General features: G+C 37.1%; 2 protein-coding genes across 2 annotated transcripts in view; both read right to left on the minus strand.

Annotated features, from left to right (window-relative positions):
* ATF6 (activating transcription factor 6) overlaps positions 1-27,627 on the minus strand; it is a 370,257-nt gene that overhangs the window by 123,704 nt on the left and 218,926 nt on the right. The gene's annotated exons all lie outside the window — the stretch shown is intronic.
* LOC103194377 (proteasome activator complex subunit 3-like) lies at positions 7,951-8,691 on the minus strand. Its single transcript, XM_042780533.1, has one exon. The coding sequence runs from the start codon at positions 8,689-8,691 to the stop codon at positions 7,951-7,953; it is 741 nt and encodes a 246-aa protein (XP_042636467.1).

Raw genomic sequence — 27,627 nt, forward strand, 5'->3', positions numbered from 1 at the left:
TGCCATCGAGTCGGCCCCGACTCATAGCGACCCCTCCTTGGGTTTCTGAGGCAGTATCACTACGGAAGTAGGATTGCCCAACCTTCCTTCCGAGAACATTTCATGCCTAGTGGCTGCTATATTCAACAGCTCTAGGGGATAAAAGCTCTAGAGGATCAACTCCTTTTGGGAAATTATCCATTCAGGCTTCCTCCCCGAGACAACTACAGCACCTGTTTTCTCCCTTTATTTTATAGGTTATTAGGAACAGCAGCCATTAGTAGTAGTTCTTTGGTGGTGGAGGTTGGGGTGTGGGAGGGGCTGGTCAGGAGAGCATTCCTTAAACCCATATATTCAAAAGTGAAATAAATGCTTGTACCACATCTCTCCAAATGTTCCAATAGCACCATCATCCACAACAAATGGCACTGCTGATGGTATACAACTACTCCTCAGACAAATATAGAACTGGAGGTATGGAAGCTCCTGGGCTTTTTATTAGTTGTTGAAGGGACATTTTTTTATAAACAAAATAAAGTTTTATTTAGCATATAGAGACTATGCTTCTTCTTTACATAATCTTTAAGTAAAATATTACAGCTTATTCTGGTTTAGAAACATTTTATCTTCTCTTAAATTTCATAGAATAAAATAACATACCACTTTGAGGGGATGTGATGTTAACTTGTTGAATTCTACTTGTTTGCATATTTCTAGAATTCTCTTTTAACATAATTTACTGATTGGTGGAAAAAAGCACTAGCCCGAAATGGAAGATGTTTGGCTTCTAGTTTGTTACAAGCAAATTGTGTAATATTATGCAAGTCTCTGGGTTTAAATTTCTTCATCTATAAAATAAGGGATTCAAAAGTACATCTCTAAATCTCACAATCTAAATTGGAAATGATGTATTTATTCAAGAATTTCAAAATGCTTTACACTTTGAGAGCAAAGTAATTTGAAGCAAATGTTATTTCCAATGCACTACTGTACAACTTTGTAAAGGATTAGTGACAACGCTAAATTAAATGGCCAAATTGGGAAAGTAACCTAATTCTCTTAATTCTAGATTCAATTTCCTTTCATCAGCTCCTGCTAGATTTTCACCAATAAGTAATAATAACATTTGACATTCTCTACATGAGAAAATTCACTAAATCCAATTTACTACTGAAATATTTTAAATTTGGGTGACTAACCACTAAGCTTCTGTTTTGGTTACTTTGTGCTGCTCTAACAGAAAATACTACAAATGGGTGGCTTTAACAACAGGGATGTATTCTATTATAGTTTTGGACGCTAGAAGTCCTAGTTCAAAGTGTCAGGCTTTAGGGACAAGCCCCTTGGCCCTGGGCTTCAGCTCTGCTTCTTGCTCCTGGCTCACTGAAGCTGGAGGCTTTCTTTACTCAGGTAGCTGCTGGCTGCTGAGGCTGACAAACCCAAGGTCAACAAGGAAAAAGGCACAGTCCCAATATTACCAAACCACATGGTAGGCCACTGATTCAAGTCCATTAAGAATCCCAAGATCCAGAGACAATTTGGCTATGTGCAGGATTCAAGCATGCCAAAAGCTGCAGACAATTCCTAAACTTCTCTTTATATACTGGGAGCAGACCACATCCCTAAGGCAGCTACTCAGCTGTTCACAGTAGATTCCACCATGGAGTTGATTACCAGTCTCATCGTGGGGAACACTACAGCCAGCTGCCCAGCCACTCAAAACCAGGCTCAGCCAAGGTGACACATAACCTTAACTACCACAGCTTCACTAATAAAATTCTGCCCACTGATATTTAAGAAACTGAAGGCTCTTCAAAATAAACCAAACCAACCCACTGCCATCAAGTCGATTCTGACTCATAGCGACCTTTTATATAGGACAGAGTGGAACTGCCCTATAGAATTTCCAAGGCTGTAAATCTTTACAGAAACAGACTGCCTCATCTTTCTCCTGTGGAGCAGCTGGTGGGTTCAAACCACAAATCTTTTGTGTGGAATGCTTTAACTGCACCACCAGAGCTCCTTCATCAAACTAAAGCAAACACATACAAACATATACTCTTCTAACATGGAGCACCCATTTTTATTGATGAAAAAAATCATGAAACACATACACACACATATAAATCCTTCTGCCCATAGATAATTTCAATTCCAAGTAGAAAGACACTCATGTGTTGGCAGTATTGTTTTCTAATGCAGAGAATGGGGTGGTCAGCTGTTTCTATAACTGACTGAATCTTTGGTTTTTTTCAAAAAGGTACGTTAAAAAAAAAGTCTGGTATCAATGAATAATAGTATCTTCTAGAAATATTTAAATGCAAAAAGAGGAAGGAGGATTCTCTCCTACTCAAACCAAATCATGCCAGCAGGAACAATTCATAAAATTAGTATAAGAATATAATTGTATTCTTATACATATTTTATAATTAACATGATTTTTTGGGTAAGCACTAAACAATAAAATAATCACAGATGTATTGCTAAAGTTATTATGGAGTCCCAAATGAAAAGCTGAGTAATTTAAGTATCTAGACATTCCTACAGATATAAGCACATATCCTCTTGGCTATCTGATCTCTATTTTCCTCACTCTAGTGAAAATGCCTTTCCCAGACAACATCATTCTCAGGAAGAAAAGCTTTGAGAACTGTTGGAATGCAGGATGTAAGAGGTTTAGCTATTTGCTATCTGAATTTGGAGATATAAGTCAAATGGAATTATAATATTAGTAGAACTGATTTAAATATAAAAGCTTATCCTCTACAAAAAGTACGCATATGTTCAAGACAGCATTTGCTCAGAGATAGAGCTAGGAAGGTGGGAGGTAATGGGAAAGAAGGATGAAGGGAAGGGGTAGGTGCAGGGAAGAAGTGGGAAGAACGCTGTTACAGTGTGAGGACTGCAGTAAATTTAACAAAATAGAATGTGCATAGACTGCTGAATGGAAAACCAATTTGTTCTATAAACTTTCAACCAAATCACAATTAAAAAAAAAATAAGTTTGCATATATTATGTTGTAATTATAATGAAACATATATACATTTTAATAATTTTATTCTATTAGTGGATTACGAGTGATATCTCTTTTTTTTCAAATTTGAGTGTTGAGACAGTCCTTTTAATATTTAAAGAAACATTTTAAATTGATCACATAGTTTTCTATTAATGACTGAGACCACTTGATATGAATTCTATAGAAATATGTAAGCCTTCTAGCAACTGCAGAAAAATGTTGTCTCTAACAACTAAAGATGACCTTATAAGCTAAAAACTCAGTAATTTCTGAAAACGTCTAAGCTCAAAAGTTAAGTATTCTAAAATTAAGCCTTTTTAACATCATTTAAATGTGGTGTAAGAAAGGTATTTAATCAGTACTGAAAACCAGACTTACTAATATAAGTTTCTAATCAAATTTTAGTTAGTGACTTTCATGAAATACAAATGAATACATGTTTAATTCCAGAATGAGTTTTTAAAATTATCTCCTAGAAATGCAACATGAGCACATACATTCACACATTCAGATGAAAACGAGACTTAACGTCTCTAGCGCTAATAATAGACAAAATGACATACAATGAATACTGTATTTGATGCCAGTTTCTAAAGTAGGTATTATTATAAAAGCTTTTCCAACCATTTGCAAGAAAGGGGAAAATCACAAAGGGATTAACTTTTACAGAAAGAAGGGACTTTATGAAAGCATCCTAGTTCCAATTTATTTTGATACAGTCTCAGAAGAGGGAGAAAAATACAAATGCCAAAAATCTTTACTACAAAGGATATACATGTATTTCTTAGTAAAAGGCATGTATGGGTATTGGAGATAATTTATTCCAATCTAGCACAGGATTTGCCAAGTTTAACAGCAAAAGGAAAAAAGCAAAAGGTGATGGTTATATTATGTAGGGGACTGATGTTTTAAACTTCAGATGATTAATGATGGTTTATGTGGACTTCTTTACATTGTCCATTACATACTTGTGTGTAATTAAATGTCTGTCAAATGGTATGAACTGATGTAGGGTTTCCAGCAATCTTCCAAATCAGATGCAACACCTTAAAAGGGAAATAAGAGAACTCTTGAGGAGAATTGTGAAATGCTTTCTATTGGGCAGTATTTTTTTTTTTTTTAGGTCAGATTCAAAAGGCAGCCTTTTTAGTAGTTTCAGAACAAAATAAACTTGGATACAATTTTTCTGGACTTTACTTTGAAGATAGTTTCAACTAAATCACTTTAAAAATATAAATAAGTTAGAATGGGAGCTCTAGTAACATAGTGGCTAAGGCACTTGACTGCTAACCAGAAGGCTGGCAGTTCAAACCCACCAGCTATTCCTCAAAAGGAAGATGGGGCAATCTAATTCCGTAATGATACTGCTTCGGAAACCCAAGGAGGGGTCTCTATGAGAAGAGTCCGACTCGATGGCACATAACAACAACATATAAGTTAGAACAGACAAATACTCTTACCTATTTTAGTAAGGACAAGCCTAAGTATAACATGGTCTAGATATAAGTATAAACAAAATTAAAAAAACAAAGGTGATTAAAACAAATTAATTCACCTTATCCATAAAGAAATACAGTCTTCCTACTCCTTCAGGTGAAATAGGTAAGAGAAATGAAAAAGCAAAAGAAATGCTAGACACCAGCTCAAGAAAAACTTAAATGACCTCACTACTGTCTTAGAAGGGAGCTCTGGTGGCATAGTGCCTAAGGCATTTGACTGCTAACATGAAGGCTGCCAGTTCAAACCCACAGCTACTCCTTGGAAGGAAGATTGGGTAATCTACTTAGTGATATTGCCTTGGAAACCCAAGGAGGGGTCACTATGAGTTGGATCTGACTTGACAGCAGTGAGTTCTGACAGTCTTAGAAGGGAGCTGTGGTGGTGTAATGTCTAAGGTAATTTGACTGCTAACCAGAAGGCTGGCGGTTCAAACCCACCAGGCACTCCTCGGAAGGAAGACTGGGCAATCTATTTCTGAGATACTGCCTCAGAAACCTAAGGAGGGGTCACTATGAGTCGAGTCGACTCCACAGCAGTGGTTTTGTTTTGTTTTTTTTTTTTTTTTGGTTTACTGTCTTAGCAAACAAAACAGTCCACTAGTACTATGGTATACTTAAAAAACTATGCTCCTCCCCCACCCCCCCAAAATCTGTTTTACCTCTTAAACAATTTTTGCTGTTAAGTAGGAAATGTTCTTACAGAAGCTTTTAGAGTGAAGTCTGTAAAGATTCATCCTGGTTTTCACTTAGCAGCCAAAACACATTGTTCAAGAGAAACTCCTAAAGAAAAAGTCTCATTCAAAAGTGATTTCACTCACTAAATGGGGAAACTGGGGGGAGAGAGGAGGAGAAGCATCAATTAAACAAAACTAACCCACCAGACACTCCTCGGAAGACTGGGCAATCTACTTCCATAGAGACACTGCCTCGGAAACCCAAGGAGGGGTCGCTATGAGTAGGAATCTACTCGATGGCAGTGAGTTTTTTGAGTAATCATGTTATAACCCTATTTATAGCAAGATCTGAAGGTAATCTTCTTAAAACAAACAGTTATTTTATTCTATTCCTATAAAGACAATGGAGAAAAGTGGGATTTTAAGTTTTAATAACAGATACTAGACTCTACTCTAGGAGCTCTTGTAGCATAGTGCCTAAGGCACTTGACTGCTAACCAGAAGGCTGGCAGTTCAAACCCACCAGCCACTTCTCGGAAAGAAGGTTGGGCAATCCACTTCTGTAGTGACACCACCTCGGAAACGCAAGGAGGGGTCGCTATGAGTCGGGTCCGACTCGACAGCACATAACAACAACAGACTCTACTCTTAAATGTTTACCTAGTTTCAGAGTGTCCTGTACTACATGGAAAAGAAATTTCAGTGTGAAATAGAATTCTCATCTCTCACAAAAAATAAATTTAATTCCTGGTAATTTCACCACAGAAAACTAATTTGAAAAATAATTTGTTGCATGCACCCATAACTATAAAATATATCAAATGGTTAAGGTCATACTTTATATAACCCCTCTTCACTTATGCACAGGGTTAGATTCCAAAGACCAGGCCAATATGTGAAAATTGGCATCATGTGAAAATGGAGGATGACCACATGATATCACAAAATAGAGGATAACTAAGCATTACATAACTGCCAAACCACTGAGAATCAGTGATCAACTATTGGTAGGTGAATGAGACTATACCTAGAACCATGTATAAGTTTCGCAGATGGTATTTCTACATACATACTTGTATGTGCTGTGAAAATGTCCATGTATATAGTAGAGTTCACAGAGAGTAAAGTTATGAAAACTTCTTAAACCATAACCAAATGCCTTGAGGGAGTGAGTTGCTGGGCTTGCAAGCTCAGGACCATGGTTACAGAAGACATTAAGGTCAATTAGCATAACATAGTTCCATAAGACAACGTTCTACATCCTACTTTGGTGATTAGCAACTGGGATCTTAAAAGCTTGTGAGCAGACACTTAAGATGCAATAATTAGTCTTTACTCATCTGGAGCAAAGAAAAGTGAAGAAAATCAAGAAGAACAAAACATTTAGTCCAAGAGACTAGTGGACCACATGAACCTCAGCCTCCACAACCCTAAGACCAGAAGAACTAGATGGTGCCTGCCACTACTGCCAACCACCCTGAAAGGGATTACAATAGGAGATCCTGAATAGAGTAGGAGAAAAATGTGGGACAGAATTCAAAACAATAAAAAAGACCAAGCTTACTGGTTTGAGAGTCACTGGTGCAATTCCTGAGACTACAGCCCTTAGCCACACTTCAAGTGTGGAACTGAACTCCCATGGCTCAACTTTCAGCCAAACAATAGACAGTGAACAACTATACCAAGGAAGCACATACTCTTTAGAACAAAAAAACATAAGAGATCAAAAGAGCAGTATTTGCCCAGTATTTGAGTATTGCCCAGCTCAGAAGACAGGAATGGACAGGAAAGAAGGACAAAATGGTAACCATAAGGAAGAAATAGGAAGGGTACTGTTACATTGCGAAGATTATAATCAGTGTCATGAAACAAAATGTGTATGCACTGTTAAACAGAAAACCAATTTACTTTATAAACTTTCACCCAAATCACAAGTTTGTTGTTTTTTTTTAAAAAGAAGATATACTAAACTGTGTGTAAAGAGAAATTCGAAGATGCTGCAATGGTAGGTGGTTATGCAAGGAAGTTGTTTTCAGATTCTTACTCATTCCAAAAGAAGCGTGGATGTGTACTTCCTTAGAACAATTAAGATCTATTACTCTTCATTACGTTTGTTCTTCTTACACATCAGAGTTGAAAAATATCAAGGCCATAGGTACAAGTGAAGAAAAAGGAAACTATAATCTGAAAGTTAAAGTTCAGATAAGCAAACTTAGGCCATCATAAAATGTTATAACCAAGTTTTATTTCAATCTGCTACATTTGAGGCAAAAAAATGATCTGAACACACCCATTTACATGCCTTTCTTTGCAAAAACAAATGGTGGTGAAAAAGAACCAGTTCTGAGATTTGAACAAAATAACAGAGCAGAACCTTAGGAAAAGTTTCATTAAACTTTCTTTAAAACTTTAGGGTTTTTTGGTTGTTTTCTTTTTTTAATATAACACCTGAAGCCATTCAATGTCACCAATGCCATAATAAAGAAACCTTGGCCAACATTCCTCTATAAAGCTGCTTTTTAAAATGGCAGTCATTTCTCTGTGGCCAACCTTACTACCTTCTACCTGATGGTTTGTCCCCATTTTCTTCTCCAAAGAAAGAGTAAATCAAAATTAAACCAAATGAGGATTCAGTATCCGGATAGGACGTATGCAATTCAAACTAAACAGTAACACACATTTCCAGTCATTTCATCATCTGTAGAGTCATTAATAACCAGTCATCTAGCTGCCTAAACAGCCTGGCCAACTCCTGATGTCAAGATGGATGGAGAAAAGTTCTCAGTATAGGTTGTCAGTATCGGTGCTTCGAGGGGTTTTAATCTTCTCGATGTTTTTGAGGATTACATCATGCAAGGTAGCATACTGATTCCGAACATGCAACAGAATCTGGCGCACACTCAAGTACTCATTTTCATCGACCTCGGCTACAGTGCGGCGATAATCTTCCACCTGGGGATACTTGACGATCTTGGATACCAATGTGGCCCGGGTGTTGTAATAGGTGGAGAAGCGACGCAGATAGGAGGCCGCTGTGCTCTCCACCGTCCACAGCTGGTCCACTGTGTCTTCCTGGATAGACACGCCGAAGTTGTTGCCATCCTCCACCTTCGGGATGAGAAGCTGCACCCACATCCGCACCGTGTTGCATTTCTCTCTCAGCAGTTCTATCTCAGGCTTTACCTGCTCAATCAGCTCCACCAGATGCTGGTTGCTCCTCAGAAGCTGTCCTTCGCCGCCGGGCAGTGCTGGTACCTTGGGTGAGGGGTGGGTCTGCAGAGGCTGAAGATCGCGATTGGGCCCACCCCACACCGTGTCTGGAGTAGCAAGGGGCTCTGGAGCCGGTACCGACCGGATCCTGGAGAGGTCTTGCAGGCGGAGCTCCAGGACCCAGGTATCCAGCTCCGATAGTTTCTGAGGGAAGAAAGTGGACACCAAATCCTCGGCCTCCTGGGCTATACGGGCCCTAAACGAATCAACTTTCCCCTGAACGTCCTGCTCTACCTTCAGCGGGGAAGCCATCACTTCCAGTGGTGTCGAGAGTTGGGGCAGACACGACCTGGGATCTTCTTGGCAAGCCAGGCTTGTGCCTTTGCCACTTCCGCCAACTCCCAACAGACCACGCCCTGCCATGCAGGAAATGACCTCCCAGAGGCTCCGCTGCGCACGCGGCGGGCGAGGGAGCCAGGTGCACTGCGGACCTCCATAGGCGACGCCCTCCCAGGACCAGCCGAGGCTTTGTGCGGAAGCTGAAAGGTCCTTGAGTGCTAGAAGATCAAGGGCAACATCTCGATAGAGACCTGACCCTGGTCTACTCGTGGAGCCACCCCGCTGCTACCTACTGGCCTGGCTAGCAGGAAGCCAGAGCAAGAAAAGCAACTGCAAGGAACTTAATCGAAAAACTTTATTGTGAGAATCAAGCAATGACAGATTGGTGTACTTTACATAGGATTTCAAGGAAATCCACAATCCCTTTATCCAGAACACCCTCTCTCTTTTGAAAGGCACCCCACAAAAATGGCTCTCCAGAGCAAGACTCACATCTGGAGAGACCCTCAGTCACGGCTGTACAGGGAACTTGGGCCTAATACATGCTTAGACAGGGGCAGTAGTTCACGTCACTGTAATATTTTAATCACGTTACCAGACTTTTGAGATGACTCATGGCTGCTTCAGAAAACTTTTAGTTTAAAATACAAATGTTAAGTTACATGCCTTGTCTTAAAACTCATCCTTTTCAGACAATTAACAAATTTGAATATGGGCTATAAAGTATCATGGTCAAATTTCCTGAATTTGGTTAACTATTGTAGTTACATAAGAGAATATTCTTATTTTTAGGAAATACACATTACAGCATTAAGGGATAAAGGGGCATGATGTATTTAACCTATTCTCAGATGGTTGAGAAATAAATATGTATAAACAGAATGTTAAAAGTATATGGGGAAATGTTAAAAATTGATCACTCTGCATACAGGGTATATGGGAGTCCAGTATTATTGTTGTAACTTTTTTGTAAATTTTAAATTCTTCCAAGATATAAAGTATAGAAACTATCTTTTCCTGAAAGGTTTCCAGAATCATAAAGTCAAATTCTGTAGCCTTCTAAAATTTAAGTCTGCTTGTTTGTATTTATTATCCTTCTCCAGCAATGCTTTTTGTTCTTTGCACATCATGCATTTAACTTTTTATATTGAAACTATTAAAGTTTATTTCAAAAAGAATTATTCTAAAGAACTGTTATTATAGTTTTGTGTGTAACTGTCACTTCACTTAGACTGTAAACTCCTTCAGGACAGGACCAAGTATTAATTAGTTTCTACTGCATCTAGCACAATGCCTGGCATGGAACTGGTGGTCAATACATGTCTGGTGAAATGATCATGAATAACTAAAATTTCAGCAACTATAACTTCACATAATTTAGAACTAAGGCGAAGGAATCATCAGCAAGACAAGCATGTTGGGTTTACCAGTAAGCAGACTCTGAGAGATTGCTTACAGAAAGTCTACTAATGAGTATACCTGAAAGCACCTGTGGAAGGGAAAGGACAGAGCAGAGAGAGAAGGTGGACTGCAATGAAATCTCAAGAAAGGTCTCAGGTGACCAAAGGGGGAACTGGGAATGGCCCTTCAGCGTTGTTCTATATTGAAGACAAGGCAATTCCTGAAGAAAGATCTGGACAGTGAATCATAGTTTCAACTACACATGTATCAGATTTAGATAACTATACTACACACTAGCAATTTAAGTTGTGTAAAAGTCAACTATATTTAGCCCCAATTGTTGTTAGTACTGTCAGTTGGTTCTGACTCATAGTGACCCCACGCACAAGAGAACAAAACACTGCCCAGTCCTGCACCATCTTCATAATCGCCATCAGGCCTGAGCCCATCTCAGCCACTGTATCAATCTATCTCACTTGAGGGTCTTCCCCTTTTTCACTGACCCTCCACTTTACCAAGCATGATACCCTTCTCCAGGGACTGGTCCCTTCTGACAACATGACAAAGTATGAGAGATGAAGTCTGGCCAGATGCTTTTAAGGAGCATTCCAGTTGTAGTCCCTCCAAGACAGATTTGTTCATTCTTCTAGCAGTCCATGGTACATTCAATATTCTTCACCAACACAATTAATATGCATCAGTACTGCTGTGCTCTTCCTTATTCAATGTCCAGCTCTCACATGCATAAGAGGCTACTGAAAATACTATGGCTTGGCACTTTAGTCTTCAGAGTGACATCTTCGCTTACTAGCACTTCAAAGAAATCTTTTGCAGCACATTTGCCTAATGCAATATGTCATCACTTGCTTTCTTAACTGCTGCTTCCATAAACGTTAATTATGGATCGAAGTAAAATGAAATCCTTGACAACTTCAATCTGTTACCACTTATCATGATATTATTTATTGACTGAGTTGTTAGCATTTTTATTTTCCCCAATTAGGAGCTGGAAATTCAAAGATGGTTCCTGCGCTCAAATCTCATAGGAATGTAACAAAGAAGGATTCCATGAAGGGAATTATATTTTCACAAGTGTAGGAGGGATGGGGTGAATGTGGAGTATACACGTATGTGTATGTGGGGGAAAAGGAAGTATTTAGGCAACTATTAGGTTTTTGGATTAGGTAAGTTGGATTTTAAGGTGTTAAGGGAAAGTAGCAGGAAATGACACAAGAGAAATAAATTCATGGGCCTTGTTTTCCCTGCTTAAAGCTGGATTTAATAAAAACATGAAGGAAATGAAGCAGGGGAAAAACACACACAAAGGGATGATCTAAATGGTGAATCTGAAGAAGAGATTCATGGAAGAGAGACTAATGCCTTCATCCAAATAAGAAAGTATGCCTCATTTAAAGTAGTGGTGATGAGGATGGAAAGAAATGTCAAGAGAGTTTTAGGAAGTAAAAACAGTACTCAGTGACAGGTTTAGATAGGGAGAGATGAGACAAGGAAGAATTCAAATATATATAATTTTTGTCTGCAGGAAAAGAATTTCTATTTATATTTAAATCAAGCCTCAAGAGATGAATTAGACAGTATTTTTCATACAGACAAATTTACATTCAAGTTTGGGGAATTTAGAACTGTCAAACAGAAAAGGAAAATAAAATCTTGAAACAGGTCCACAATTTTCTCCATTTTCTTTATTACTTTAGAACTACTATAGAAATGTCCTTTTGTAGAATTATAGTTTAAAAAGTCTTCAATGGTATATATTGTTTAACAAATGGTTATTCTATTTTCAAAGAGTAAATCTTTCTAGTTGCTCTTTTAAAGAAAAGGGGAAGTTTCTTTTCACTTACATAATGACACTAATTTAATGTAGTCATTTGTATGAAATTAATTTGTTTAGTTGTCCGATGATAAAATATAAAATCCTTGGGGACCTCAGCAGTTCTATTTCCTGGTCTGATAATAACGGTTTTATTTATTCATAATGTTTTCTGTCCTTATTAGTCAGAGTTGCAGTTGACAGAAAAATAATAGCTCCTAATTTTGCTTCCCCCATCAACCATGAACAATCAGTGGGTTTTTTTGTTTGTTTCTCATGTTCGCATTTGCATGCCTTGATCTAACCCATGAAATTATACCGAGCACCAACAAGTGGAAGAAGGCCAGGGACAGCTCTGTAGTCTGGTTCAGGTCTGGTCTGGTTCAGGTCTGGTCTGGTTCAGGTCAGTTTCTCCTTTTGCCACAGTCCAGCAGGATTCTGATGCTAATAAGCGACACACTACTCTTTTATGAGTTATCTACAGATTAGGAGTTATCTAGAGATTTATGAAGTGATTGATTATCTCCCAACTCTGAAATTAGGCCCCACAAAGAAGGGATTCTGTGCTCCTATGTGTGAGTTCCACTATAGAACTATTCTAAGCAACTGTTGTTATGTCAACTATTGGACATAAATTGTAACGCTTGAGCTAGAGATTGGTATTTATTGCTTCAATATAGAGTTTTCACAAGTTTCTGTCCAGAAGAGTTAGGAAAAATATAATCCACAGGCTAAATTCTAGGCAATCTTGAGACTCTGGTGCTGGTAATATTTATCTGTTGTATTTATAAAATTCTCATCTCCAGGTTGGAATGGATTTTAAGTTACCTAGCCCAAATGACTTCATTTACCACTTATAAATATTTCCTTGTAAGTATCAGAAAAATGTTTTATTCTTTATCATATTTACACTACAGTCTTTGTTTTACACTGTAGTTACTGAGTAGCTCAGTGCCAATTTCTAAAATTGATAAATATATCACTTTCCCTTCCTTCATCCTTTTTCCTAAACTGCTATAAGTAAAGATACAGAAATAAGAAATGCAGAGCTACTCAGTGCAGTGTTACTTTGTCAAAATGTAATTGCTAATTTAACATCTCCAGAACTCAGTCTCCAAATCTGGCATGTGCACGCCTTTAAGTAAAGAGGAATGGCAACACAACAACATGGTTAAGCCTATGGAGTTAGCCTGCCACATTCAAATCCTAGCTTTGCCACTTACTACTTGGGTGGCCCTTGGTAAGTTAATTAATCTCTCTGTTCTTCATTTTCTTCATCTATAAAATGAGCACTATAATAATGATCATATTGTAAAGGTGGTTCTGAGAATTAAATTACTTAATAAATTAGAGTTTTAGCATAGTGGCTTGAACACAGTAAATAAATAACTGCTCAGTAAATGTTAGCTGTTATTGATGGAGGTGTCTATACTGGCAGTCCAAAATCTCCCCTGGCCCTTTGAAATGAATTATTTTTAAACAAATAAACCAAGATGTAATGTTCTTATTCACTATCTTGTTATTTAGCCATAATGACTAATTGTACTACAGAGTTGAATATAAGTAATTTTCTAAAGAGCTTTCTTGAATTTCTAAGATGATCAATAGTTAGATTGTATCACAGAGGTCATAGATGAAGTAAGCACAAAGTTTATTGGCTATCTGGAAAGAAGACTTCTGAGCAAAATCTTTTCTGGCAATACCAGTACCAGCTGCTCTAGAGTATACTCCAACTCATGTTGATCCTAAGTGTGTCAGAGTAGAACTGTGCTCCATAGGGTTTTCAATGGCTGATGTTTTGGACGGAGATCCCCAGATCCTTCTTCTGGGGCACTCTGGGTGGACTCGAACCTCCAACTTTTTGGTTAGCAGTGGAGCACATCAACCATTTGCAATACCCAGGAACTCCTTCTATTTATTTATCAAGTTCATATTATTTAATCTTACAATTCACATGATTAGTAAATCTTCAAAACAATGATGTCTATACTCAAGGTTCTTTAAGATCATTGGTTTTAACAACAACAAAAAAAAATCTACTGATTTCTGGGTTCTAGATTTTTTTAATGTTTTAAGATGCTTTGGCCAATGATGTTCCATCTTAAACTATGATGGCTTCCACATTTACAAAATTCCTTTTACTTGTTGAACAATGTATCCTCTAGTTTAGTATTTCTCAAATTAGAGTCCATCAATTCTATATAGTGATTCATATAAAAATTCCACTGCCATGAAATCGATTCTGACTCATAGTGACCCCCACAGGATTTCCAAGTGTAAATATTTATGGAAGTAGATCACCTCACCTTTCTCCCACAGAGAGGCTGGTGGGTTTGAACTGCTGACCTTCTGGTTACTGGCCAAATGCCTTATCCACTATACCACTAGAGCTCCTAATAATTATTTGTAAGTATTTTGATAATAAAAAATAATTGATGTAAGCACATTATAGATCATATTATAACATAATTCAATTTGGGGCCACCAATTAGATTTGTCATGATTATGATTACACCAACTACCAATACTGTAATTGAATAGAGAGGAGCCTATTAGGTAAGATTATCCCTTTCCCAAACAATTGTTAAATCAGACAGAACAAAGGCTTCTTAGTAGTTGAAACAGAAAAAACTGGAGAATTAAGTTATCACATACTACTCAATAGCACAGAAATGTTTAATAAATAATTTAAAGTAACCATATCATGAAAGTCAGTGTCACCTGCATTTGGTAAAAAAAAAAAAAAAAAAAATACCCACTGCCATCAAGTCAATTTCAACTCACAAGACCTTTCATGAGAAAACAGAACTGCCCCATAGGGTTTCCAAGACTACAAATCTTTACAGAAGCAGACTGCCTTATCTTTCTCCCTGGAAGCAGCTGGTGGCTTCAAACCACTGATCTTTTGGTTAGCAGCCAAATGCATTAACCATGCACCACCAGAGCTCCCTCTTCACTTGTTAGTATTGCCTATTTCAGAAAAATATAATCCATTACATAAATCAATATTTATTTTAATTTTATTGGCTTTGTAATTTTATTTATACTTAATTTACACAATTATTTTATAGTTGTAGAGCTAAAAGTGTAAGATTTTTCTACAACTTAGTTTTATGTTTACATGTACTTAATAAACACATTAATAACTCAGTGCTGGAAGAGAATTTCTTCTTTTAAAAGGGGTACATAACTTACATTTGAGAAACACTGTGCTAGTAATGCTCTCCTAATTCCTTGAGCAAACAGTTACAGAATTATCTTCCTGAAATGCTTGTCTGATCACATTTCTGTCTTCTACAGCATAAAGACCAAATTCTTTACACATGGCCCTCAAGTTCTTTCGTGATCTGAATCCTGCCATCATTCATCTCCCAAACCTACTCTGCATTCCAACAACAGTTCTCTCACACTTCCTATGCCTTCATATTCATACTCACCGCCACGTGAAATGCCACACTGCCCTGTCTTTCTCCCACCCTCTATCTTACTCATCCTTCTATAATCAACTCAAGGGCTGTTCCTCTGAAAAACCTTCCTTGATATCTTCTGCTTCTTCCTCTGTGAAGTCAGTGTGTCAGCCATAAGTTAAAGAGAATATTAACATCTAACTCACAGTTTTGTTGAAAAGATTACATGAAATAGCATATAAAACAGCTATAATGGTAAAGCCTTCATCAATAGTAGCAGTTTTATTTGTAATGTTATATATCTCTTTTACAGTCCCTATCAGTGTTATAATTTTGGATTTACAACTCACTTTTTTCCACTACAATACATTCCTTGAGAGCAAGGAATGTATTGTATTCATCTTAAATGCTCTACAGTGATAGCACAGTGTCTAGTAACAATTAAGTGTTCAATGAGCATTCATTACTTAATGAATAGGAACTGATGAAGCAAAACAGGATAAATTCTTATCAAAGAGCATCTGACTAGCAGAAGAGATGGGGCTATGTTGTTTTGTTCTCCCGTGAAAACGTGCTGACTTGTGCTACATTATATACCAGTCCCTTTTGAAGCTCTAATAGCAGTCTTTTGGACTGAAGACTTCAGGGATTTATAAAGGAAAGGTATGAAATATATTTCTTTTTTCTCCCCAACAACATGCAGTTTTATATACTGCTTTTTACTAGTAATGTGCTAGAATTCTATGAGTTATAGTATTACTTAGTTCTAAAACAACAGCCCTCACTTAAATAACTGGAGTGTGTCTGTAGAATAGGAGTCATGCAGTACTACATGTTTGTGCAAAACGGGGAGTACTAGAGAGGTACACAAGGAGCTGTGATGCACAATGGATAAGGCATTTGGCTGCTCATCAGAAAGTCAGTGGTTCAAACACACCAGCCACTCTGTGGAAGGAAGATGGGGCAATCTACTTCCATGAAGATTTATAGCCTCAAAAACGCAATGGGGGCTGCTGTGAGTCAGAATCAACTTGATTGCTGTTGAGTTTGGTTTGAGTTTGAGAAAGATACACACTAGGGTAAGGGTGATGCTGGCTCTGACTCATGCTCCTACTGTTTATTTGTAACTTCTTATTACTAAGGGATTTGTTTTATTTGGCAAAAATACAAGATTTCAACTGACCGAGAGAGGAAGGTGTAAGAAAATGCTTAAGCATAAAACTTCTACAGCTGAATAATAATCTGTAACTCAGTGCTATATCAACAGGCTCTGCAGGGGCTGGTGCAAGCTGAAATCACTCCAGAATTACAAATTTCATGAGCTGCAGATTTTACTGCTCAAAATAAGATGTAGTTAAGCAAAGATTTTATTCTTCCATAGATGGTTCCATTTATAATTGCTGAATTCACTAGTTGGGACTAAATTTTTAGGTCAGTGTACAAAATATATACAAAGAGTTTCTAATTTATTTAAATTTTGCAAGCAACAGAAATAGTCAAAAGCAAATCTAAAAAAGACAAGCCAAAGAATTTATATGCTTCAACCTGAGAAAATGTAATTTCTCAATGTTCATTTAAAAGTATTGTCTCTTTACTCTGATTTTCTTTCTCAGCACCTATTACAAACTAGTCTTCTGTTATATATTTATTTGTACAGTTTGTTCAGTGTCTGTCTCTAGAGTGTAAGCTTTAGAAGAACAAAGGCTTTGTTTTGTTCATTGATGGATTCTTTACAGTGAGAACAGCTTGAAACATGATGGCTACTTAATGAGTATTTTTTAAATATTTAGCTGAATGACAGTAAAATTGATTAAATCTCTTGATTCAATAATAATTCTTTGATGATAGCTATAGTTAAAAATTTTTTTAAAAAAGTATAAAAGTCAATTATTCAAATAAACAGTAACAACTTAGTATGAATAAAGTTTTTCTATTAATGAAATCAATTCTTAAAAGGCTTAAGGAAAGAAGCTTTTTATGTTCTGAAGATATTATTTCACATTGATGTCTTCTTTTAAAGAGCAACAACAGAGACATTACTAGTTCAAAAAATTTTGGATTTTGATATTAATCACTACCACTCACATTTTTAAATTACAAGCATTTGTTCCAAAGTGAAATCAGTGATTCACATTTTGGTAGATGGAATATATGCCTCCATAGCATTGTATTTTAAAATCAGGTCAACTGCACAAACTTGCCACCACACAAATAAAAGTACAAATAAAAACAAATTGAGTCTGCACTTACTTTGGTTCTAATAAGTATTTTGCATAAGGCGATCTAAGAGATCACAAAATTGGTAAAATAATTCTAGGGGGGATAATAGCTTTCAAATAACTAGCAATCATAAAACATTAGAAATTAGGTTGACTACTTCTGTAAGGTACGGTATTAGATACAATGACACATTCTATCAAAAAATAAGTCAGACAAACTTTATAACTGAAAGGCTGACCCAAACTGCCTCAATCAAAGTGAAAGTGCTTCATCAGAATAATTCAAATTCAAATTATTTAATCAGTAATTTTTGATCTTAATAACCTGTGGACTTCTGTTATCTATAAAAACAGGTAACAGACTTTATCTAAAAATAAGAAACAAAGAATTTCAACCTTGTGCAATTAAACCTATTAATCATTAAACCTCTGTTGATGTAAATGTTTTAAAATCTGTATGTTACATGTATATGCTATTAAGAGATCCAAGAAAACAATAAAGACTAGATTTATACTACAAATGAAAGTAGTGTTCATTACATATTCTGGATGAACACAGGATGTATTAGTCATATCTCCTCCTGACATATTCATGCATAGTGGCTAAGACACTTGCCTGCTAACCAGACGGCTGGCGGTTCAAACCCACCAGCCACTCCTCGGAAGGAAGGTTGGGCAATCCTACTTCCGTAGTGATACTACCTCGGAAACCCAAGGAGGGGTCGCTATGAGTCGGGTTTGACTCGACGGCACATAACAACAACAACCTGAATCAGTATGAAAAGGTCAGATTAGAGATCACATAGTTTCTTTCTACTAATTCCATCAGAATGAATGTGACATAGTTAATTTGACTAAACCTTTAAAACAGCTGAAAACCTGGTATCTATATGTTATCTAAGACTCTAGTTTCTGTAGACATCACGTGAAATGAACAATGAATTAGAATCAACAGAAGAAATACTGAATACATGCTATGTGTTAAGTACCAGGTGTATTGATGTATTATTTCATTTATACTTAACCCAAGAGGAGGTAACTTTTAATATTTCTACATTAGAGATAAGGACATTGAGGCTATGAAAAGTATTTCCCTAAAGTCTTTCAGTTTGTAAACACTAAAACAATGCTGGTTCAAACCCATATTTATCTGACTACAAAGCCCAAGATACATGATTGTCTATTAAAAAATGCTGTACCTACCCCCAAAACTTATCTTCTCCAATAAATTAAAAAGTAGACTCAAAGCTGAGTAGAAAATAAATTTTTCTTTAATTTCTGAATAAAGCTACAAGATGCTACAGGATAAAGTATTTATATTATGTGCTGTTTTCTATTCTTTAAGCCAATCTATAGACTATCTCTGTGTATTTAAAGGGAGCTCTGATAGCCTAGTGCCTAAGGCACTTGACTACTAACCAGAAGGCTGGCAGTTCAAACCCATCAGCCACTCCTCATAAGGAAGAGGGGGCAATCTACTTCTGTAGTGATACTGTCTTGGAAACCCAAGGAGGAGTCACTATGTGTCAGGTCTGACTCAACGGCACATAACAACAACAACAACAACATGTATTTAAAAAAAAAAAATTCACTGCCGTCGAGTCAGTCCTGACTCATAGTGACCCCCCACCTTGGGTTTCTGAGGCAGTATCTCTACAGGAGTAGATTACCCAACCTTCCTTCCAAGGAATGGCTGGTGGGTTTGAACTGCCAGCCTTCTTGATTAGCAGTCAAATGCTTTAGGCACTATGCCACCAGAGCTCCTATCTATATGTAAGTATATATGAAAACACTCATACAATACATACATACATTTTAAAAAGATTTATTCTAGGGCCTAATTCTACAGCTCTCTTTTGATATATAAAGGAAAATCATTGGTAGACTAGACAAGTAACAGACATTTCTACAGGAGCCTCATTTTTTGTCCCTCTTTCACTTATTTATCTGTGTATTTCTTAGTGGTCTATATAAGCACATGTTATATGTTGGTCTAGTCTCATCTGGTTTCTAGAATCTCGGTTTGCCAGTATCTCCTGTTACCCATTACACTTTTGCTATAATTATCTACAATATATGTTATGCTTCCAAAAAGCATATAAATAACATTGCATGGCTAAATATAAAGACTAGAAATTTGAGGTTGAAGAAGTTCAATCACAGGATCCTGTCTTAAGAACTTCCAACAAAATGTACAAGAAAGTCAACAATAACATACAAAAAAACTGAAGCTTGGTATAATATTTTTAACTTGGCTTTGTTTTAATTCTTCTTTTAAAAGTAACTGAATTAAAACATGAAATTTAATATCATATAATACTGCATATATGCCATATACAAAAGTAAAATGAACTCTGCCTCACACCATATACAAAAATTAACTAAAAATAGATCATAGGCCTACATGTGAAACCTCAAATTAAAAAACTTCTTGAAGAAAACATGGGAGAAAATCTTTGTGACCTTGAAATAGGCAAAGATTTATTAGGCAACAAAAGCATAATTCACTAAAGAAAAAAATTGGTAAACTGGATTTCAACAAAATAAAGAATTTCTGCTTTTGAAAAATACTGATAAGTATTGAAAAGACAAGCAAAAAACTGAGAGAAAATATTTCCATACCACATATAAGATAAAGGACTTGTATCCAGAATATGAAGGTGCCCTGGTGGCACAAAAGTTAAGCACTTGGCTGCTAATTGAAAGGTCAGTGCTTTGAACCCATCAATCACTCCAGGAGAAAAGACATGGCAATCTGCTCCCTTAAAGATTAAAGCCTAGGAAATCCTATGGGGCAGATCTACTCCAACAGAGTTGCTACGAGGCAGAATCAACTCTACAGCACACATTACCAATAACAACATCAGAATATATAAAGAACTATCAAAATTCAGTTATTAAACAGTAAACAACCCAATAAAAAATGGTCAAATATTTTAAAAGGTACTTCATCCAACAGAAGGAGCTCTGGTGGTGCAGTGCACATAAAATATAGACAACAGAGGCAAATAATAGAATATGCACAACATGGCATTACCACTAACACCAAACACCAGGCTACAGACAAATGCACAGACAAGTGAGAAGATCAAGTAGGGGTCAGCGAACGGGAATACACCCTAGACCAAGGATAGATTTGCTGAAGATAATCTTATATATACATTTGTGCTACAAAATTAGCCATACACATTACAGAAGCAACAGAAGATAGAGTTGGAATAACTTCTCAGAGACAACCAAACACCTTGAGAGAGAGAATCACCAGGCCTGCCAACTTGGGAGTGAGGGATACCATTGCTGATGTCAGATGGATCTTGGCTGAAGGCAAAGAATGCCAGAAAAATGTTTACTATAGTCTCAGGGTACAGCATGCTCAATTGGCACAACATAGTACACAAAAATCTTATTCCACAACGTACCTTGGTGAGTAGCAACTGGGTTCTTAAAAGCTTTCAAGCGGCTATCTAAGATGCAACTATTGGTCTCCTCTCATCTGAATCAAAGAAGAGTGAAAAAAATCAAAGGTATCTGGAAACAATTAGTCCAAGGATAAGATGGACCACAAGTACCTCAGCCTTCATGACGCGGAGACCAGAAGAACTAGATGGTGCCCAGCTACCAATGCCAACCACTTGGAAAGGTATCAAAACTGGAGATCCTAGATAGAGTATGAGGAAAAATGTGGAATGAAATTTAAAACACAAAAATGACTAGAATCACTGGTCGGCTTGGGTCTGGTAGAATCCCCAAGGCTATGGCCCTGGCTTACCCTTTGGGCCTAGAAATGGACTCATTCTGATGGATTGGCTCTCAGCTCAAGAGTAGAAAGACCTACATGCAAAATATCTACCCTAGGGCGATGCACTCACTTACTCTAGGGAGATGCATCCCTTAGAGCAATCAGCCATGTGACACCAGAGGGGCAGCATTCACATAGAGGGAAAGCTGGATAGACAGGGGTGCATAGTTAAGAAGGGCAAAGGGAGGGGGTTGTGACAGGGACCGGAGGGGAGGAGAGTTTGTTATGATCGGGGATGGTAATCAGGGTGTGAAATCAAATGTACATGAACTGTTGAATGTAAAACAAATTTGCTCTGTAAATTTGCATGCAAAGCACGATAAAATTTTATTTAAATGTATTAGGAGCTCTTGTAGCATAGTGGCTAAGGCACTTGACTGCTAACCAAAAGGCTGGCAGTTCAAACCCACCAGCCACTCCTCGGAAGGAAGGTTGGACAATCCTACTTCTGTAGTGACACTGCCTCGGAAACCCAAGGAGGGGTCGCTATGAGTCGGGGCCGACTTGACAGCACATAATAACAACAACAATTTTGATTATTACTAGTGTTTGGGACACAAAAGGTGGAAACAAAGAAGAATCACCAGTAGCTGGAAAATATGGCTTTGGTGAAGATATGATGCCAATGATTACATGATAGAATTTTGCAAAACCAACAACTTATTCATTGCAAATACTGTTTTCAGTAACATAAATGGTGGCTATATATATGAACTTCACCAGCTGTAATACACAGGAATCAGATGGACTACATCTGTGGAAAGAGGTGATGGAAAAGCTCGTATCTTCAGCCAAAACAAGGCCAGGAGCTGACTGTGGAAAAGACCATCAACTGCTCATATGAAAGTTCAAGTTGAAGCTGAAGGCTATTAAAACAAGTCCACAAGAGCCAACATATGGCCTTGATTATATCCTACCTGAATTTAGAGACCATCTGAAGAACAGATTTGATGCAGTGAACACCAATGTCCAAAAACCAGAGGAATTGTGGGATGACATTAAGAACATCATCCACAAAGAAAGCAAAAGGTGATCAAAAAGACAGGAGGAAATGCAGGACACACAGGAGTGCATAACTATGAGGGGCACGGGGGTGGGGGTTACTGAGGAGGGAGGGGAGAACACTGGGTTAGGGTTGGGGATAGTAAACAGGGAGAGAAACTGAATGTACACGTGATGTTGAATGTGAAACAAACTCTTAAAAATAATTTTTTTTTTTAAATTAGTATATGATTCCACAAAAAAGACAAGAAAGGAAAAAAAGACCAAAATGGATGTCAGAAGAGACTCTGAAACTTGCTCTTGAATGGAGAGCAGCTAAAGAAAATGGAAGAAATGACAAGATAAAAGAGCTAAACAGAAGATTTCAAACAGCAGCTCGAGAAGACAGTCAATTATTATAATGAAATGTACAAAGACCTAGAGTTAGAAAACCAAAAGGGAAGAACACGCTCAGTATTTCTCAAGCTAAAAGAACTAAAGAAAAAATTCAAGCCTCGGGTTGCAATATTGAAAGATTTTATGGACAAAATACTGAATGATGCAGGAAACATCAAAAGAAGATGGAAGGAATACACAGAGTCACTGTACCAGAAAGAACTGGTCAATGTTCAACTATTTCAGGAGGTGGCACATGATCAAGAACCAATGGTATTGAAGGAAGAAATCAAAACTGTACTAAAGGAATTGGCTAAAAACAAGGCTCCAGGAATTGACAGAATACCCATTGAGACATTTCAACAAATAGATGCTGTGCTAGAGGCACTTACTTGTCCATGCCAAGAAATCTGGAAGACAGCTAACTGGCCAACTGACTGGAAGAGATCTATATTTGTACCCATTCAAAAGAAGGGTAGTCCAACAGAATGTGGAAATTATTAAACAATATCATTAATATCACATGCAAGTAAAATTTTGCTAAAGATAATTCAAAAATGGTTGCAGCAGTATATTGATAGGCAACTTCTAGAAATGCAAACTAGATTCAGAAGAGGATGTGGAATGAAGGATATCACTGTTGATGTCAGATGGATCTAGGCAGAAAGCAAAGAATACAAGAAAGATGTTTACTTGTGTTTTATTGAGTATGCAAAAGCATTCAATTGTGTGAATCATAACAAATTATGGATAACACTGAGAAGAATGGGAATTCCAGAACACTTAATTGTGCTCATAAGGAACCTAGACCTAGATCTGTACATAGGCAGCCATTCAAACAGAATGAGGGGATACTGCATGGTTTAAAATCACGAAAGGTATGTCTTAGGGTTGCATCCTTTCACCAGACTCATTAAATCTGTATGCTGAGTAAATAATCTGAGAAGCTGACTATATGAAGAAGAATGCAGCATCAGGATTAACAACCTGCAATACACAGATAACACAACCTTGCTTGTTGAAAATGAAGATGACTTGAAACACTGAATGAAGATCAAATACTACAGTCTTCAGTATGGATTACATCTCAACATAAAGAAAACAAAAATCCTCACTACTGGACCAATAAGTAACATCATGATAAATGAAGAAAAGACTGAAATTGTCAAAGATTTAATTTTACTTGGATCCACAATCAACAGCCATAGAAGCACCAATCAAGTGCAAATCTGTGGCAAAAGAACTCTTTAAAAGTTTTAAAAAGCAAAAATGTCACCTTGAGGGCTAAGGTGCACTTGAACCAACTCATGGTATTTTTAATTGTTTCATATGCATGTGAAAGCTGGACAATGAATAAGGAAGAATGAATGAATGCATCTGAGAAATGGTGTTGGCAAAGAATATTGAATATACCATGGACTGTTGGAACAACAAACAAATCTGTCTTGGAAGAAGTACCAAATTACTCACTTAGAAGTGAGGACGGTGAGACTTCGTCTGATGTACTTTGGACATGTTATCAGGAAGGACCAGTCCCTAAAGAAGGACATCATGCTCAGTAAAACAGAGCATCAGTAAAAAGAGGAAGGCCCTCCATGAGACAGACTGACACAGTGGTTGAGACAATGGGCTCAAACATAGCAACAACTGTGAGGAGGGTGCAGGACCAGGCAGTATTTTGTTCCATTGTACATCGGGTCACTATGAGTCAGAACTGACTCATCGCAGCTAACAACAAAAATCCCAATGAAAAATGAGCGAAGATTTTAACAGGCACTTCATCCATAAAAAGACATGAACAGCAAATAGGCGTTATGAAAAGATGGTCAAGATTATTAGTCATTAGGGAAATACAAAGTCAAACAACAATAAAATGCCACTACATACCTATTGTTATTGCTAGGTGTTGTTGAGTAGATTTTTGACTCATAGCAACCCCATGTGATAGAGCAGAACTCCCTCATAGGGTTTCCTAGGCTATAATCTTTATGGAAGCAGACTTTAAGGCCTTTTTCACATGGAGTTTGAATAGCCAACCTTTTATTTAGCAGCCAAGTGCTTAATTGATGCACCACCAGAGCTCCTTACACATCTATTGGGAAGTCTAAAATAAAAAGACTAGCCATATCAAGTTTTTAAGAGTATGTAGTGAAACTGGAGCTCTTGTAGACTGGTGGTAGTACTGTGAAACAGTACAACCATTTCGGAAAATAGTTCACAGTTTCTTAAAAAGTTAAATGTACAGCTACCATCTAATCTATTATCTAGCCATAACACTTCTAGGTATTTACCCCAGAGATGTGAGGGTACATACAAAGACTTGTACATGTCTGTTCATCACAGCTTCATTTGTACTACCCAAAAGTGGAAATAACCCAAATGACCACTAACAGATAAATGGATAAACCAACTGTGTTGTATCCATACAAGGAAATATTAATCAGCAATAATAGGGAAAGACCTACTGACAAAAGCAACAACATGGATGAATCTCAAAATAATTATGCCAAGAGAAAGAAAAAAGGAGTATACAATGTAGGATTCCTTTATATAAAATTCTAAAAAATGTAAACTAAGTTACACTAACAAAAAGTAAATGAGTGGTTATCTCATAGTGGGGAGAGCATGCAGGGAGGGGATTGCAAAGGAGCATAAGAAAATTTACAACTTCTGGAAGTGATGGATGTGCTTGACTGTAGTGATGCTTTCATGGAGGTATGCATGTGTTAAAACTTACCAAATGTGCAGTTCAATATGTACAGTTTATTATATATCAATCTGGTAGCATAGTGGCTAAGATACTTGCTTGCTAACCAGATGGCTGGTGGTTCAAACCCACCAGCCACTCCTCGGAAGGAAGGTTGGGCAATCCTACTTCTGTAGTGATACTGCCTCGGAAACCCAAGGAGGGGTCGCTATGAGTCGGGTTTGACTCCATGGCACATAACAACAACAACAAAAAAGAGAAAAACTGAGAATTTCTGGTAAATGCAGCTGTTTGACCCCAGTTTTAACCTTCCCTTGAAACTCAATAAAGATTTAACCCTTTCCAGAAACTAAAAATTTGTGATAAAGACAGTTCTAGGAAAACTTATACTAAGAATTTTAAAATAACAGTTAGAAAGTATCCAACTGTAAATAATTAGACAAGCCATAACTAACCTATATATTGCAGATGCACAAAATCAATCCAAACTGAAGCCCCACATTTACACTTTTAGATAGCCCGCCTTCTGCCAAACAAGTGAATGACAAACAATCATTTAAAACTTCCCTTTTGGGAAATCCCCTAACAATCTGTACTGCATATAAACTGATCAAAATTGTAATATGATAAGCACATTTATTTGAAGAGAAGTCTCTCTATTCTTCAACAATTTTCTCATTCAATGAATCCTTTTAAGTCTAATTGACTTGATCAGATTTTTCTTTCCACAACTTCAGTAAAGCTGTGAGGAAAAACAAAACAAAACTAATCTTCAGCTTAAACACAAACAGATATAGAAGGGCTAAACAACACAATCAACCAACTAGACCTCACAGATGTATACAGAACACTCCACACAACAATGGCACAATATACATTATTTTCCAGTGCACATGGAACTTTCCCCAGAATAGACAGTATGTTAGGCCACAAAGCAAGCCTTGATAAATTTAAAAACACTGAAACACTACTAAACATCTCTAATCACAATGCCATACAATTAGAAATCAGCAGGAAGATCAAGGGAAAAATATCAAATTCATGAAAACTGAATAACACCCTGCTTTAAAACTACTGGGTAATAGAAGACATAAAAAATGAAATTAAATTAAATATTTCTTTGAACCAAACAAGGATGAAAACACAGCATATAAAAAATCTTTGGGACTAGCAAATCAGAGGACAATTTATTGCACTAAATGTACACAGCAAAAAAGAAGAACCAAAATCAACAATTAAACCCAACATCTCCAGCAATTAGAAAAAGAACAGTAGAAAGTCTACAGTCACCAGAACAAAGGAAATAATGAAGACTCAAGTAGAAATAAATGAAACACTCATTTGGATTCCAGGGACCTAAGAACAGGCTCCATTTGCCAAGAATGGCAGGGACATATGGGAGCTTGACAACGGGAAAGGAGACAGGTGGTGAGTGTCTAAGTGCCGCCAGCTAGCAAACAACACAGCACAGTACCCTGCTTATGTAGATAACATACAAACAAAATAAAGAAAACAAAAATCATGGGCAAGTCACTCCAATACAATCACCAATTAAATATAAACACAAAAACATCGCAATGCCTCAGAGACAACAGAGCATCACAGTTCACACAAAGAAGCAAGATAAAGCAGGAGAAACAAGGGCCCAGGATACAGACCCAAAGCACATCCCTGAGGAAGATGCAGCATTGGAACTCCCTGATAAGGAACTCAAAAGAATTGTATTTAGGTATCTTCAATGGATTGAGAGACAGATCAAGACACTGACAAAATTGAGGAAAACACAGAGAAAGCCCTAGAACAATTTCAAAAGACAATACAAGTACAAAATGACAAAACAAATGAAAAATAAGAAATGATACAAAATCTACACCCAAAAATCCAGAAGACTAATACTAAATTTTCAGAAATAGATAACACACTAAATGGGCAAAGGAGCAGAATTGAATCAATGGAAGACAGAATTAGTGAGATGGAAGACAAATACCTCAATACTCCTTTGGAAAGGAATCAATCAGAAAAAAGATCAAAACAAAATGAAGAAAACCTAAGGTTCATGTGGGATACCATCAAAAGGAATAACCTATGTGTCATCAGAATTCCAGAACAGGAAGAGACAAATAAAACCACAGAAAAAATTGTCGAAGATTTGTTGGAAGAGAATTTTC

Source organism: Orycteropus afer, unplaced genomic scaffold (genome assembly GCF_000298275.1).
Source record: "Orycteropus afer afer isolate SDZICR_OR568_19922 unplaced genomic scaffold, OryAfe1.0 scaffold00044, whole genome shotgun sequence".
Lineage (NCBI taxonomy): Eukaryota > Metazoa > Chordata > Mammalia > Tubulidentata > Orycteropodidae > Orycteropus > Orycteropus afer.

Excerpts from the sequence above, each read along its gene's own strand:
- LOC103194377 (XM_042780533.1), bottom strand. The coding sequence starts at position 8,691 with ATGGCTTCCCCGCTGAAGGTAGAGCAGGACGTTCAGGGGAAAGTTGAT.